This window comes from Lactuca serriola, chromosome 3, assembly GCF_051521515.1.
Source record: "Lactuca serriola cultivar US96UC23 chromosome 3, Lser_US96UC23_V15, whole genome shotgun sequence".
Lineage (NCBI taxonomy): Eukaryota > Viridiplantae > Streptophyta > Magnoliopsida > Asterales > Asteraceae > Lactuca > Lactuca serriola.
Window position 1 is genome coordinate 215,882,835 of NC_136410.1, and position 13,902 is coordinate 215,896,736.

Here is a 13,902-nt window from a genome sequence, read left to right on the forward strand (position 1 = left end):
AAATTCGGTATAAATTAGGGAATAACAGAAGAACACAAGAAATTAACAACGACTAAGATGGAATATGATGGAGACTGGTGACTTTGGGATGAATGATCGATTGAGGAATTAAATTTTACCCTCAAAACCTAAACAATTTCTAGCAAAAAAAATGAATAAGATTTAATTTTGGATATAATGCGTAAAGGGTATTTTGGTAAATTTATATGTATTTTTGATTTATAAATATAGTTTAGAGTGTTAAATTGATTTATAACTCATTAAATTATAAAATTAGATATAAATGTGAGATTTGTAGGTTAATAAGGACGTATACTTAATTATGAACTTTAAAAAGATACAGAGGTAATGATTAAGCTTTTTAAGGACATGTATGAAAATTTCTCGAAAAATTATTAGTTAGCGCATAAAAATAAATATTTTGATAGAAATAATAAAAGTCATTAGTACTTTATTAACCACCCACCTTATCATTTTGGTTTTAGTATAAATAAACACCATCTCATCCACGCTAAACCCTTACTCCAACACAACCATTACCTTGTTGCCACCAATACCTACCTTCCTCCTTCGTCAATCATGTGTTCTTCAAATTCGAAATTGCTGCAATCATCTTATGTTGCTACTCCGGCCACCACAACTGTCTCCGACATCAATGGCCGCCCGGTACTACAGCCAGCCACATCCAACCGAGTACCACTAAACGCTCCACTTTTCGAAAGACGTTCCCTCAAAAAAACCCTCTCCCTGCCAAAATCCATCTCCATGGTTCCATCCCCGACGCCACTTCACACCAAAACAAACCAACCCCCGATCTCCCCCAAACTAAAATCTCCACGGCAGCCGGCGGTCAAGCGAAGCGGTAACAACCACAGCAACGATATGATGACTTCAAGCTCTGACAAGCTTGTACTACCCTTACCCACAAAATGTACAACCCCCAAATCCGTGATTCCAGTAAAAAAATCCAAGAAATGTGCTGTTACCAGTGACCATGATCATCGTTTGCATAATTCTGTGGATACCACCACCAGCACCAGTCCTAATTCGTTGGTGGTTAAGTATTCATCGGCGGCAATTGTTGATTCTCCGGGGAGTATTGCGGCGGCAAGGAGAGAACAAGTGGCGGTGATGCAGGTTCAGAGGAAAATGAGGATCGCTCACTATGGTAGATCTAAATCTGCTAAGTATGATAGCTGCAACAAGCTCACATCTTACAATTTTGATCCAAATTCTCTTACTTCCGCGATTGTTAGAGATGAGAAAAGATGCAGCTTCATCACTCCTAATTCAGGTAAATTTCATTCAACTCTATATATAGTAACCCCAAAAATCCATAAAAAAATTCTATTTTTTATTTGTTAATTTATCATTTTTTATTAAAGTTAATACGTTTTTTTTTTTTTTTTTTTTTTTTTGTGACAGACCCGATATATGTCGCATACCATGACCAAGAATGGGGAGTTCCAGCTCATGACGATAAGTAAGCACCCGAAACTCAACCGGCATCAAATATTAAATGTTAGTATATTTTTCAGTATAAAGTGTTTACTAACAAAATTTGGTTGTGTTTATGAAGGGTGTTGTTTGAACTATTGGTTCTAACGGGTGCTCAAGTCGGATCGGATTGGACTTCTGTTCTAAAGAAAAGACAACAATTTAGGTTGGTTTTGTGTTTTGAATCTTGAATTTATGGAACTGGTAATTAAATATTCCATAAATAATGAATCGTGTTATGTAATTTATAGGGAAGCTTTTTCGGGTTATGATCCGGAAACTGTGTCAATGTATTCGGAGAAAAAAATAACATCAATCAGCACTGAATATGGCATCGAACTCAGTCTTGTCCGAGGTGTCGTTGACAACTCTAAATCTATTATTCAGGTACCTTAATTACTCTTATTTTTTCGTTTTTTTATTAAATATGATAGGCATTAATTATTTATGTATAATATTACTATAACTAAATAAATGAATAAAAAATATTATTTATAATTAATATTTACGATAATATTTTTTGTAATTAATACTTCGGTTAATGTTTTTATATCTGCATTTAGGGTACATGTTAAAAATTTCTTTGTTTTTTATATAAGTTTTTATTCCCGGTGAAAGTTAAGGTTGAAATATCGATAGAATTATGTAGATTTTTTTTTTCTGTTTGTACGCCTTTTATTTAATATTTTTATACTATAGTTATGTAGAATTTTCAGAATATGTAATAAATAAATTGATAATATGATGTTGCAATAAAAAGCAATGAAAGACATGCTACGCCTACATTACAAGAATTAATAAAATATGTTCAGTTAAATTAATATCGTTTAATATTTAACTTTTTAACATTATTACAGATCAATAAAGCATTCAGATCATTCGACAATTACATATGGGGATTTGTAAACAACAAACCGATCACAACACAATACAAATCAAGTCAGAAGATGCCCGTAAAGACATCGAAATCCGAAGCCATAAGCAAAGACATGGTCAAAAGAGGATTCCGACAAGTGGGTCCCACCGTCATTCACTCATTCATGCAAGCAGCCGGCCTCACAAACGATCATCTGACCACTTGCCCTCACCACCTTCGATGCACCACTTTAGCATCGTCGACGACACTATGCCCTTAATCCATGTTAATTAAATACACGTTCTAGTTAGTGCCCTACAAATTAACATTTTATTTTATCGCTAACATGACATACAACCCTGGTTTTTGTTTTTGTTTTGGATTTGTGGTTTGTATTTGTTGATGTGGTTTATTTTCACTCATTTACTAGTGTGTATTGGAAAGGTTTAATTTATGAAGATAACTGTATAACCGATATTAACCCGAGTGGGTGATGTATTATTATAATAGGATTGATATGTGTGGTTTGATTGGGTGTAAAATTGATTTTGAGTTGAAATAAAGAGATGTGGATCATGTGACAACGCATGTGGAAGAATGGAATATGGAGCATGTGCTTGCCTTGGTAACCGCTTGTCTGTCATTTAATCATGTTGCTTTACTTTTGTGTGGCAGCCTAGCAACGGGACCACCAAAGTCAAATAGGAAATGTCACACATTGCTATATCATTGCAAGATGTTCCACTTATTTGTTGTTATTATTATTATTTTTATTTTAAATTAGTAATGAACTTTGAAGGGTTGTCTAAGAAATGGTTGATGGACAATTAAGAGGGTTTGTGGATAAATTAGTTTATAGCTCATTACATTATTGTCGTGGGAATGAAATGTTTTTGCACAAGTGTTTGTGATAAGCAATATAAGCAATAACCAATAAGTAAGGGGAAAGATGCTTATTAAAATCAACTTATTTAGTTTATTCATACCACAATAAGTTGATTTTTAAGGATTTTTATTCAAACACTTAAACTTAGTTTATTGTGGTAGGAATAAGCAATAAGCAATAAACATCCTCTCTTTTCCCTATCCAAACACCCCCTAAATATCTATAAGATATGTGAAAAAATATTCACGATAAAAAAAATTAGAAGTTGTGAATAAAACTATTATATGGTCATGGTTTAATTTATAATGTGTGTAAAAGTTATAGCACCCTAACTTTTAAGATAAATTAAATAACAAAATAATCGTTCTAACATATCTCAGGACCAATTCCAGCAATTACTATTTTCTAAACTATAGCAGAAGTAAATACAATAAAATAAAATCTTCAACTTCAACTGAACAACTTCAGATCTATGTACTTGCCAAACTCTTTTGTTCTTTCCTTGATTAACCCTTCTTGTCCTTCCCACTACCACTCGATACATTGTTTTCTAGGTTGCGCATATTTAAGGTTTCTAAATGGGTAAGCCTATATAGCCTAGTGAGTTTGTGGTTTTCATACATATTTATCAAGTATAATTCCTTTCATTTTCTTTCCATCATTTGTGACACACTTATAGAACTACTGTCATTATTTATACGGAACGAGTCTCTCCGTCGGACACAACAAATATGCTTACGGCTAGTTAATCAGAGCGTAAGCTCTCCGTCACGTATTCACACCTTAGACAACGACTAATAATAAGATTGTGTAATTTATACACATGTTCCCTATATATGTGTTGTTAGAATTGGGGTATAGAAAAACTTGGAAATTCTGAGAATTGTGGCTTTCACTTTCAGATTAAAGTATTTGGGTGGTACTCCAAATCTTTAATTGGATAAGACTCAGAATTGAGAGAAAACAGAAGAGAGAATGTTTTGATGTTATGAAGAAGAAGTGTACCAACCAAAGATTCGGATATAATCATATAACAGAAAACTTCCTGTCTTAAAACTGCCACATGACAGTTTTATGTCCAAAAACTGTCTACAAACGGTCACAAACAACCTTAAATCCGGGTCTAGAATATGGATCACAAAGTTGGGTACATTTATCAAAAATCCGGGTCTAGAATATAGATCCCAGCTTGGGGCTCTGTCCCTTGGACCCCGCCAGGGGCTGCCGCCCCTTGGACCCCGCTCCCAGGGGCGCTGCCCCTGGAACCCTGTCGGTTTAGGGGCTTCGCCCCTAAATAGCAGTATATTTTCAATAAAGACAAAATTAAATAAATGTGCACTCTACACCATACCGATTTGTTCAATAATTGTCAAAGTGACATTGATCAACAAATTAACCCATTACACTTAAATAACATTAGTGATATAAAATCACCAACATGTGCCACCTCCCTTTAAGCAAAAATGATATGTACCTCCAAATAATTTCATAAACCAATTTTCATGTAACAACTACAAAATTCATACGAAAGCTCGCCATATTGGCCGCTAGAACTTAACCAGAGCTTGGCGTGTTACCCACAACCTAGATTCCACCAACAAATATTTTCTAAAGCTACAATCCTAAAAAACATCATATATATTCATGTTGGTTCCACTAGCAACATGTCTCGTTCAACCAACTTATATTTATCAATCTACTTTAAATACGATGTATGTAATAACCCTTTTTCAAAATATCGTTTAGATATTATAATATTTCATCCTAAAAAGATAATATTCAAAATAATTGATAAAAGCTCAAGGAAAAAATGTTTTAAGACATCTTTTGTAAAATTTCAAGAAAATATGTCAACCACCCACTACAAAAGTGTGCAAGTGCAGGGTCTAAAAGTGAAACTTAGTGGCTTACATAGGTCGTAGCTAAAAAACAGCAAGTTATAAATGTTCAGGGACTATAAATGAATTTTCACTTTTCATTGATTATATCTTGAATTAAATAAAACTAAAGCTTCAAGGGTTAAAACTGTATTTGTCGGATACTTGAAAAAGACAACGCATGAATCTGAATTTTCACTTTTCATTGATTATATCTTGAATTAAATAAAACTGAAACTTCAAGGGTTACAACTGTAATTGTCGGATACTTGAAAAAGACAACGCTTCTTGCATTATCTTTAAAGAAAAACCTGGAAAACTTACTTGGTTCATAAGACCTGTTCTCGTGACGTTGGATGGAGAGGGAAATACTTTTTTGTCAGCATGTAATCTTTGGTTCGTGGAGATCTTTTTCCATAGAATTAGGTTACCAACGACAGATCTCTTATTTTTAGGGTTAAATTTTATTTTCAAAAGCTAACAGTGATTTTGTTTATCTTTAACAATTCTTGTGTTTGAACAATTATTCCATCGTGAAGAAAATACTAAGAGGAAGGTGTAAACTAACAAATGAAATACATATAACGGCTAGGGTTTCATATTATTATCAAAGAGAAGTACAAATACAATGAAAAGGAAAGACATAATATATAGACAAGCTAATTAGAGTTTCCTAGCGAAAAGGCCCAATCATAAAACCCAATACAAAATAAAGCCCAAAATATTATTAGGTTAACATCCCCCTTCAAACTCACAATGCAACAACAATAAGCATTGAGAGTTTGTCAGATAGAAAATGGAATCGAGGAGCAGTCAACGGCTTCGTAAGAATATCAGCAATCTGCAAAGAGGAAGGAACATAAGGAAGGGAGATAGTGCCCTTCTGGAGATGATGACGTGTGAAATGACAGTCAATCTCAATGTGCTTTGTGCGCTCATGAAACACTGAATTCTTGGCAATCATTATCGCACTCTCGTTATCACAATACAAAGGGGTAGGCTGAGAGATGTGAACTCCCATATCTGCAAGAAGCCATCTCAACCAAACAATCTCACAAGTGGCAATAGCCATGGCTCGATACTCAGATTCTGTAGAAGATCGAGAAACAACATCTTGTTTCTTGCTTTTCCATGATATCAATGAATCTCCAAGAAAAACACAATACCCAGTAGTGGACTTACGATCATAAATATCACTATCCCAATTTGCATCACTATAGGCACGCAACTCAAGAGAGGATGATGAAGGAAACATAAGAGTGCGGAACTGAGTACCACGTAAATATCTCAAAATACGAAGAACAACTCCCCAATGAACAGTAGTAGGAGCAGTGACAAACTGGCTAACCACATGAACTGCATGAGCAGTATCCGGTCTAGTGACAGTCAGATAAACCAAACTCCCAACAATGGTACGATAAAGACTTGGATATGATAATGGGACACCATTAGTTGGAGAGTACTTTGCATTACTCTCTATAGGCGTATCAACTGTTCGATTATCCGTGAGTCGTGCACGTTCAAACAAATCTGAAATATACTTCGTTTGAGATAAAAGATAACCCTTTGGAGATTGAGCAACTTCAATCCCCAAGAAATAACGAAGTAATCCCAAGTCTTTCATAACAAAACGGTGAGTCAAATCACGCTTTAAAGACTCTATACCATCATGATCATCAACAGTAATAATCATGTTATCAACATACAAGGAAAGAATAATCCGACCTGCATTCGTACATCGAATAAATAGAGCCGAATCATGGTTACTTGGTTGAAAACCAAGAGAAGTAATCACCGTAGAAAATTTCTCAAACCAAGCACGAGGGGCTTGTTTGAGGCCATATAGAGCCTTCCGAAGTCGACAAACTTCACCTGGTCGGTGGGCAATACCAGGGGAGGAGACATGTATACTTCTTCATGAAGATCACCATTCAAGAAAGCATTCTTGACATCCATTTGATAAATCTTCCATTGACGAATGGAAGAAACTGCAATCAAGGTGCGAAAAGTCATCATTTTTGCAACAGGAGCAAACGTCTCCTCATAATCCATACCATACTTTTGCCCGTACCCTTTCGCAACAAGTCTGGCTTTATAACGCTCAACAGATCCATCAGACTTTGATTTGATTTTATAAACCCACAACAACCAATCGTGTGTTTTCCAGGTGGAAGCGGAACCAGATCCCATGTATGAGTCTGATAAAGAGCTGCAAGTTCCTCAGCCATAGCGGTCTGCCAAAGGGGATCAGAAATGGCATCTTTATAGGATGTTGGCTCAGAGAGACGATGTACATTAACAATAAAAGAGGCAAAATGTCACAACTAGAAATTTTGTGTCTTGTAATCACTACACTCAAGTAAAATGTAGAATCAAAAACTTAAGAGCATGTATGATGCTTACTCTATGACAACAAAATTTCAATCCAATACACCATACAAGTACTACAAATAGTCAACAAGCAATTGGAAACCCTAGAAGTTCTTGTTTAGGTCCATTTTGGACTAGGACTTCCTTATTGGACTCAATGGACCAATAAGCTTCCAATTTGACTATCATGGGCTTAGAACCTTTAAATGGGCTCTAATTGGACCCACTTTCATTTATTTCAACATTTTGGGCCATAATGGGCCTAGAATTAAACAAAATACCTTTATTGGACCATAACAAATATAATCAACCAAATTGGGCCATGAGGCACCCTAGGAGTCCAATGGGCCAAAAAACAATCAATATAGACCCATGATTTGGATTTAAGCACCAAAGGCCCAAGTCTCCATTTCTCCCCTCTATTTCTCGGCCCAACACAAAAAAAAAAAGATTAATTAGAATTAAACCTTGACACATCATTATTGCTCAAAGGATATCAAGGTCTAATACATCACATACATCTAGGGCATCTCATGTTCCCATGCAACTTCTTTTCCCTCTCTCTCTTCTTATGATCGGCCGAGAGCCAAACCACACACACACACAACATCAAAACTCTTCCAAACTCTCTCAAATATTCTCCTCCTTCCCACTCCAAAGTCTCGAAATTTTGCTTGTGCATTAAGAGGATTTCAAGAAAATATCATCACTTCTTGGTAAGTTATACTTATCCAAGGATTTTATAACTATTTTCTCATGATTAGATCCCTTCTCTTAAACATTTGTGGTAATCATACTCTTAGAATCTCCTCAAGTTCGAGATCATCATCAAGGTGTTGCTAGGGCCGAAAATCACCTCACTTTCTTCCATCTCTTCTCCAAAACCGAAACCACACCCAAAGGTGAGCTTCATACCCCCTATTTTTCGGTTTTTATAAGTTTTGTGGGGGGGGGGATACAAGCAAATGTGTAGATCTATGAGTATATGTATGCTTTGTATGATTTCTATGTTTATTTACATGTTCTTATGTGATTATGGTGTTGAAACTAGTCAAAAAGTCCTTAAAATCGAGATTTGCATTAGGATGTATGAAACAAGTGTTAAACATATTATTACACACAAATCATTTCTAGAAAAATAACCAAGTTGGTTAATATGAACTCCTTGGGCTAAAAATCCCATTTTTGGACTCAAAATGTTAAAAATATAAGGTTAAAGGGCCCAAAATGACAAAATACAAATTCTGAAGGATGAAATGAGTCAAAACAGTTTCAATAATGTATTTTTCTGGAAATATTCTCTTTGAAGGATTAAATGTGAAATTTTTAAGCATAATGGGCCAAAAATGAATTTTTCGGCCCAATAAAGCCCAATATGCGAGATTTTCAAATTAGAGGGTCTGAAACTGTGATTTTCTGTAAAACAGGGGACTACTAGTGCTCCAAGTCCATTTCAAGGGTTAAAAATGCTTTTCATATTTAAAAGGGACCAAAAATGCAAAAAATTTCTACTTTGGGCCAAAAGTGTAAAAATTGCGAAAATAAGGGTTTCAGCCGAGAAAAATTTCATTTAATGGACTAAAACTGTTTTTCAAGTAACTTTGAGCTGAAAAATAACTTTTCTACAAGTTTTGATACTAAAGTGTCAAGAAAAATGGTTTGAGGACTAAAATAGAAATATTCTTTATACAAAGGGTTAAAAGTGTAAATTATCCAAAAGAAAGGGGCTGCAAAAATGAAATATTCTAATGTTTTGAACAATAAATCCGACATGATGAAATACTAGCACCTCGACTATCGGCGAATTATAATACACCTTCAACACCAAAAATCGTTATCAAACGAATTGATTCGGTCTCGAATCAATAATGAATCCGAAATTACTAACACGACGAAACTTCAATACACACGTGGAAATTTTGGGAAGTCAATACACACGTGAGAATACACCAGACGTCGATACACCGTCTTTGGGCCCAAAAGTTTCAAATCGTGTTTGTTGGGCCTAGCTAGCCCAATGACATGATCTTTAGGCCCGAAGGAAACTCACTTACATGTAGTTGAGTCTTATATGACCCAACTTCATGTAAAAGGACTTTTACAAGCTTTGTGCTGTTGGACCCCAAGGGCCTTCTGGTGCTGCTAGTAAAGTCGAGAATTCACCAAATGCGAGTCGGGCTAAGGGCCCTTCGCATTCACGATAGCCTTGAACGACTTACGGAAAATATCGGGGCTTCGCACCCTCTTTTCCTCCTCGGTTGTGGGGCTACAAGAAGTCCGGGTGTTTGGATTAAGTGAGTAGTGCAAACGACGCCTAAGGGATCGTTTGTATGGTTGTAAACTAGTCATTTTCATTCATGTGTGTTTATAACAATTCACAATCCATAATTAATCCAACGTCACCGGGACTCAACGAATACACCTGTCATAACGAAATAACAAGACATAAATCATTTGATGCAAAGTATTAGGAAAACATCGGGTTTTCCTAGGGTTTTCAATAAATACACCTACAAGATTACATACCGAGTTTTACAAATCGTACTTTTACATTTATAGAAACAAACAAGCATACTTACGGATCTTCACACTTTTTATACTATGCTCTTTTCAGAAAATATCGGATTTTCTGGTGATTTTCAAAACAATACAAACCACTATATTTCAAACATTACTTATGAACTCACCAACATTTCATATGTTGACCGTTTCAAAATACTTGTATTCTCAGGTAACAGGTAAATCGAAAAGGAAAAATGTACTCAGTAACGTCTTGCTGTAGTTTTTTAATTAGTATCGAAAAATTTACTTTTGGGCATGTAATATTATGGATCAATGTACCGAATGTAAACGCTACCAGTTGTAATATTCCAATGCTTGGTAATGCATGATGTTATGTTTCATGTATATTCATTGTGATGGTATTCAATTGAGTCACAATAGCCCTCGGACGTTTCCGCCGTCTGGTTCGGGGGTGTGACACAAACGCCGGTGAGTAAGAGGAATAGACAAATTTAGGAAGCTTTGTGGACTTCTTATTACGATAAGGTCTCGATGGAGGGGGGTCTTGATGATTTGTAGGCAGAGGATCAACGATAGGTGTTGGATCAGCCACATGTGGTGGATCAGCAGCAAGTGGTGGATCATTGACATGTGGTGGATCATCAATGTCAATGCTAAACGGATCAATAGTACAGAGCTCCTCTCGGGTTGCATCATGTGACTGAACAGGAATGCTATAGAATGGAATATGCTCAAAAAAGGTGACATTGCGAGATACATACAGTTTCTGATTTGAAGGATCATAGCACCGATAACCTTTCTGACCAATACCATATCCCAGAAAAACACAAAGAGCTGATTTTGAAGACAACTTATCTCTCTCTACATGAGGCTTCAAGACAAAACATGTACACCCAAACACTCGTAATGAAGAATAATCTAGGAGTTGTCCAAACAACATTTAATAAGGAGACTTCCCCGAAGTGTACGCAGTAGGAATGCGATTAATAACATAAGTAGCGGTACGAACAACTTCTCCCCAAAACATATTGGGAACTTGAGCAGAGAGTAGTAAGGATCTAGCAGTTTCTAGGAGATGTCCATGTTTTCTTTCTGCAACACCATTCTGCTGAGGTGTGTTTGTACAAGATGATTGATGTATAGTGCCATCAGATGCCAATAATTGTTTGAAATCATTAGAGGTAAATTCTCCTCCCAGATCACACCGAAAACATTTTATGATAGCAGAGTGTTGAGTCTTGACAATAGCTCTGAATTCACTATATATGATGAAAAAGTCAGACCTGCGCTTCATAAAATAAACCCACGTATAACGAGTGTAATCATCAATGAATGAAACATAATAGTTAGCTCCTGACTTGGAGGTTATCGGAGAGGGACCCCACACATCAGAATGCACAATATCAAAGGAAGCAATAGAACGAGTGACACTTTTATTAAACGGTAAAGTAGAAAATTTTCCCAGTTTACAACCACAACAATTAGAAATATCATCAAATTTCAAAGAGCCTAACACACCAGTGGAAACCAAAAACTATAAACGAGACGCTGAAACATGTCCCAAACGAGAATGCCAAAGATAAAAAGGAGACGATGAAGGGTTTAAATGAAAAGACGACAAATCGACACTAGATGCAGCAACATCAGCAACATGTAGCTGCTCCAAGACATAAAGCTCCCCAAGTCTACGGCCTATCCCAATCACCCTCCGAGACCGAATGTCCTGTACACAGCAGAATTAATCAGAAAAGAAGACCCAACAACCAGATTTACATAACTGACTAACTGATGCAAGATTCAAAGCAAGTGTAGGAATGTAATACACATCTATTAAAGATATATAAAGAGTGACAATAGAACCAACACCCTCTACTGACATGGGTGTAGCACTAGCATACATAACAGAGATAGGTGTACGAGAAGATAATGAAGCAAAAGATGAAAAATATGGTGACATGTGATGAGATGCACCAGAATCCAATATCTACAAGGATGAAGGAATACCTGACGTGTTGGATGAAGACAGACTTGAATGCGACATGGAAGCTGACATGGCAGTTGGATTGGTAGCTAAGAACTGTCTGAACTGCTCAACAATCTGTGGATCCAAGGCTGATGGTGGTGTGAAATCTGTTTCATTCTCAACTAAAGGTGTAGCAGCAGCGTACTGTGCTGGCCTAAAAGATGAAAAAGAGGGACTTGACTGTCCAAAAGACTTGTTCTGCTGTGAAGACTGAGAGTGTGCTGGTGATCTTGTTTGTTGTTGCTGCTGATTTCCCTTGCTTGTCAGTAAAGGACAATTTTCCTTCCAATGGTTTTTCTTCTTACAGAAAGCACACTCATCAAATGCAACTCTAGGACGATTTTGGTTTGAAGATTGGGGTCGTTGTGAAACATCAAAGACAGCAGGAGGGGCTGTCTTGGGAGCTTTGTCAGCATGGAACTTGATACGAGATTCTTCAGCAATCAACTCCTGAACAACCGAATCAACAGTGGGAAGAGGTGTACGATGCAAGATTGATCCACGCAGACCTTCAAAATCTGAACGTAATGCCATCAAGAACTGAACCAAACGTTGCTCTTCCCTTCTATCAATATAAGGCTTAAAAGCCTTCAACACATCAGGTTCTGTAAGAGCTAACTAATCCCATAAATCCGACATAGCTGCATAAAATTCCTGAACACTAAGATTGTTCTGTTGGAGGGCTCGAATATCAAACTCTAACTGATAATGCTTTGCAAAGTTAGACAGAGTATACAACCTAACCAAGTGATCCCAAACCTCCTTTGCTGTATCATACTTCGCCAACTGAGTACCAATAGACTGGATGAAAGAATTATTAATCCAAGTAATTATCTTGGAGTTATCAGTCTCCCATGATTCCAGTAAGGTTTCATAATTAACGGCCTTCTCGTCTATTGGTTTCTTCTTGTCACCTGTAACAATCCCCCACATAGTCTTGCGCCGCAAGAAATTTTTCATAACATAACTCCAATAGGCATAGTTTTTGCCATCAAGTTGAATACTAATGGACTGAAGAGAATCATCTCTTGGGGCCATATTTCAATATTAGTCAAATAGTAAATACGAGTAGCAGCAAAAAATGATCAAGATCTCGAAATCAACAAAGCTAGACGAAAACGAAACCCTCAAAACCGACAAACGAACAAATCAAACCAAACCAAATACAGAAACGAGCAAAAAAGGCATACCCCAAAATTGCAAATGGTGACAATGAACAGTGCACGTGAACAGTACCGATGAATAGTGCGATGAACAGTAACCGTGAACAGTAGCCGTGATGAACAGTAATCGATGAACAATAATCAATGAACAGTAACTCCGATGAATAGTAATCGATGAACAGTAACTCCGATGAACAGTACTCGCCCCAAAAAAAAACGAAAAACTACAGATAATCAATCGAGCTCTAATACCATGTAAACTAACAAATGAAATACATATAACGGCTAGGTTTTCATATTATTATCAAAGAGAAGTACAAATACAATGAAAAGGAAAGACATAATATATAGACAAGCTAATTAGGGTTTCCTAGCGAAAAGGCCCAATCATAAAACCCAATAAAAAATAAAGCCCAAAATATTATTAGGCTAACAGAAGGTTCATGAGTTTTGCATATTTCCTTAGAAAATATAATCTTTAAAATGATTGTAAAGAGTTCCTCTGAAGGAGAAGGTCTCAGTTCCTCTCTAGGTATTCAAGATTCCGAGGTTTTAAGGATGTGTACTGTTAAAAAGCGAATTTTTATTAGTTTCTTCCTTGGTCAATTATCTTGAAATATTAATCTTTTTTAAAGGATTTAGATTCACTTGTCCAAATTTGGCATTTTCGTATTTTTAAATCGAAGAGTTCCTTTCCACCGGTCCTT

The 13,902-nt window shown here is 36.2% G+C and overlaps 1 protein-coding gene across 1 annotated transcript; it reads left to right on the plus strand.

The window, feature by feature from the left end:
• The first annotated feature begins 503 nt into the window (after positions 1 to 503).
• Positions 504 to 2,937, plus strand: LOC145093584 (uncharacterized). Its single transcript, XM_079031751.1, has 5 exons — positions 504 to 1,294; positions 1,426 to 1,483; positions 1,580 to 1,663; positions 1,749 to 1,884; positions 2,355 to 2,937. Exons 1-5 carry the CDS (start codon positions 580 to 582, stop codon positions 2,631 to 2,633), a joined length of 1,272 nt encoding a protein of 423 aa, XP_078887877.1. The 5' UTR covers positions 504 to 579; the 3' UTR covers positions 2,634 to 2,937.
• The last annotated feature ends 10,965 nt before the right edge of the window (positions 2,938 to 13,902 follow it).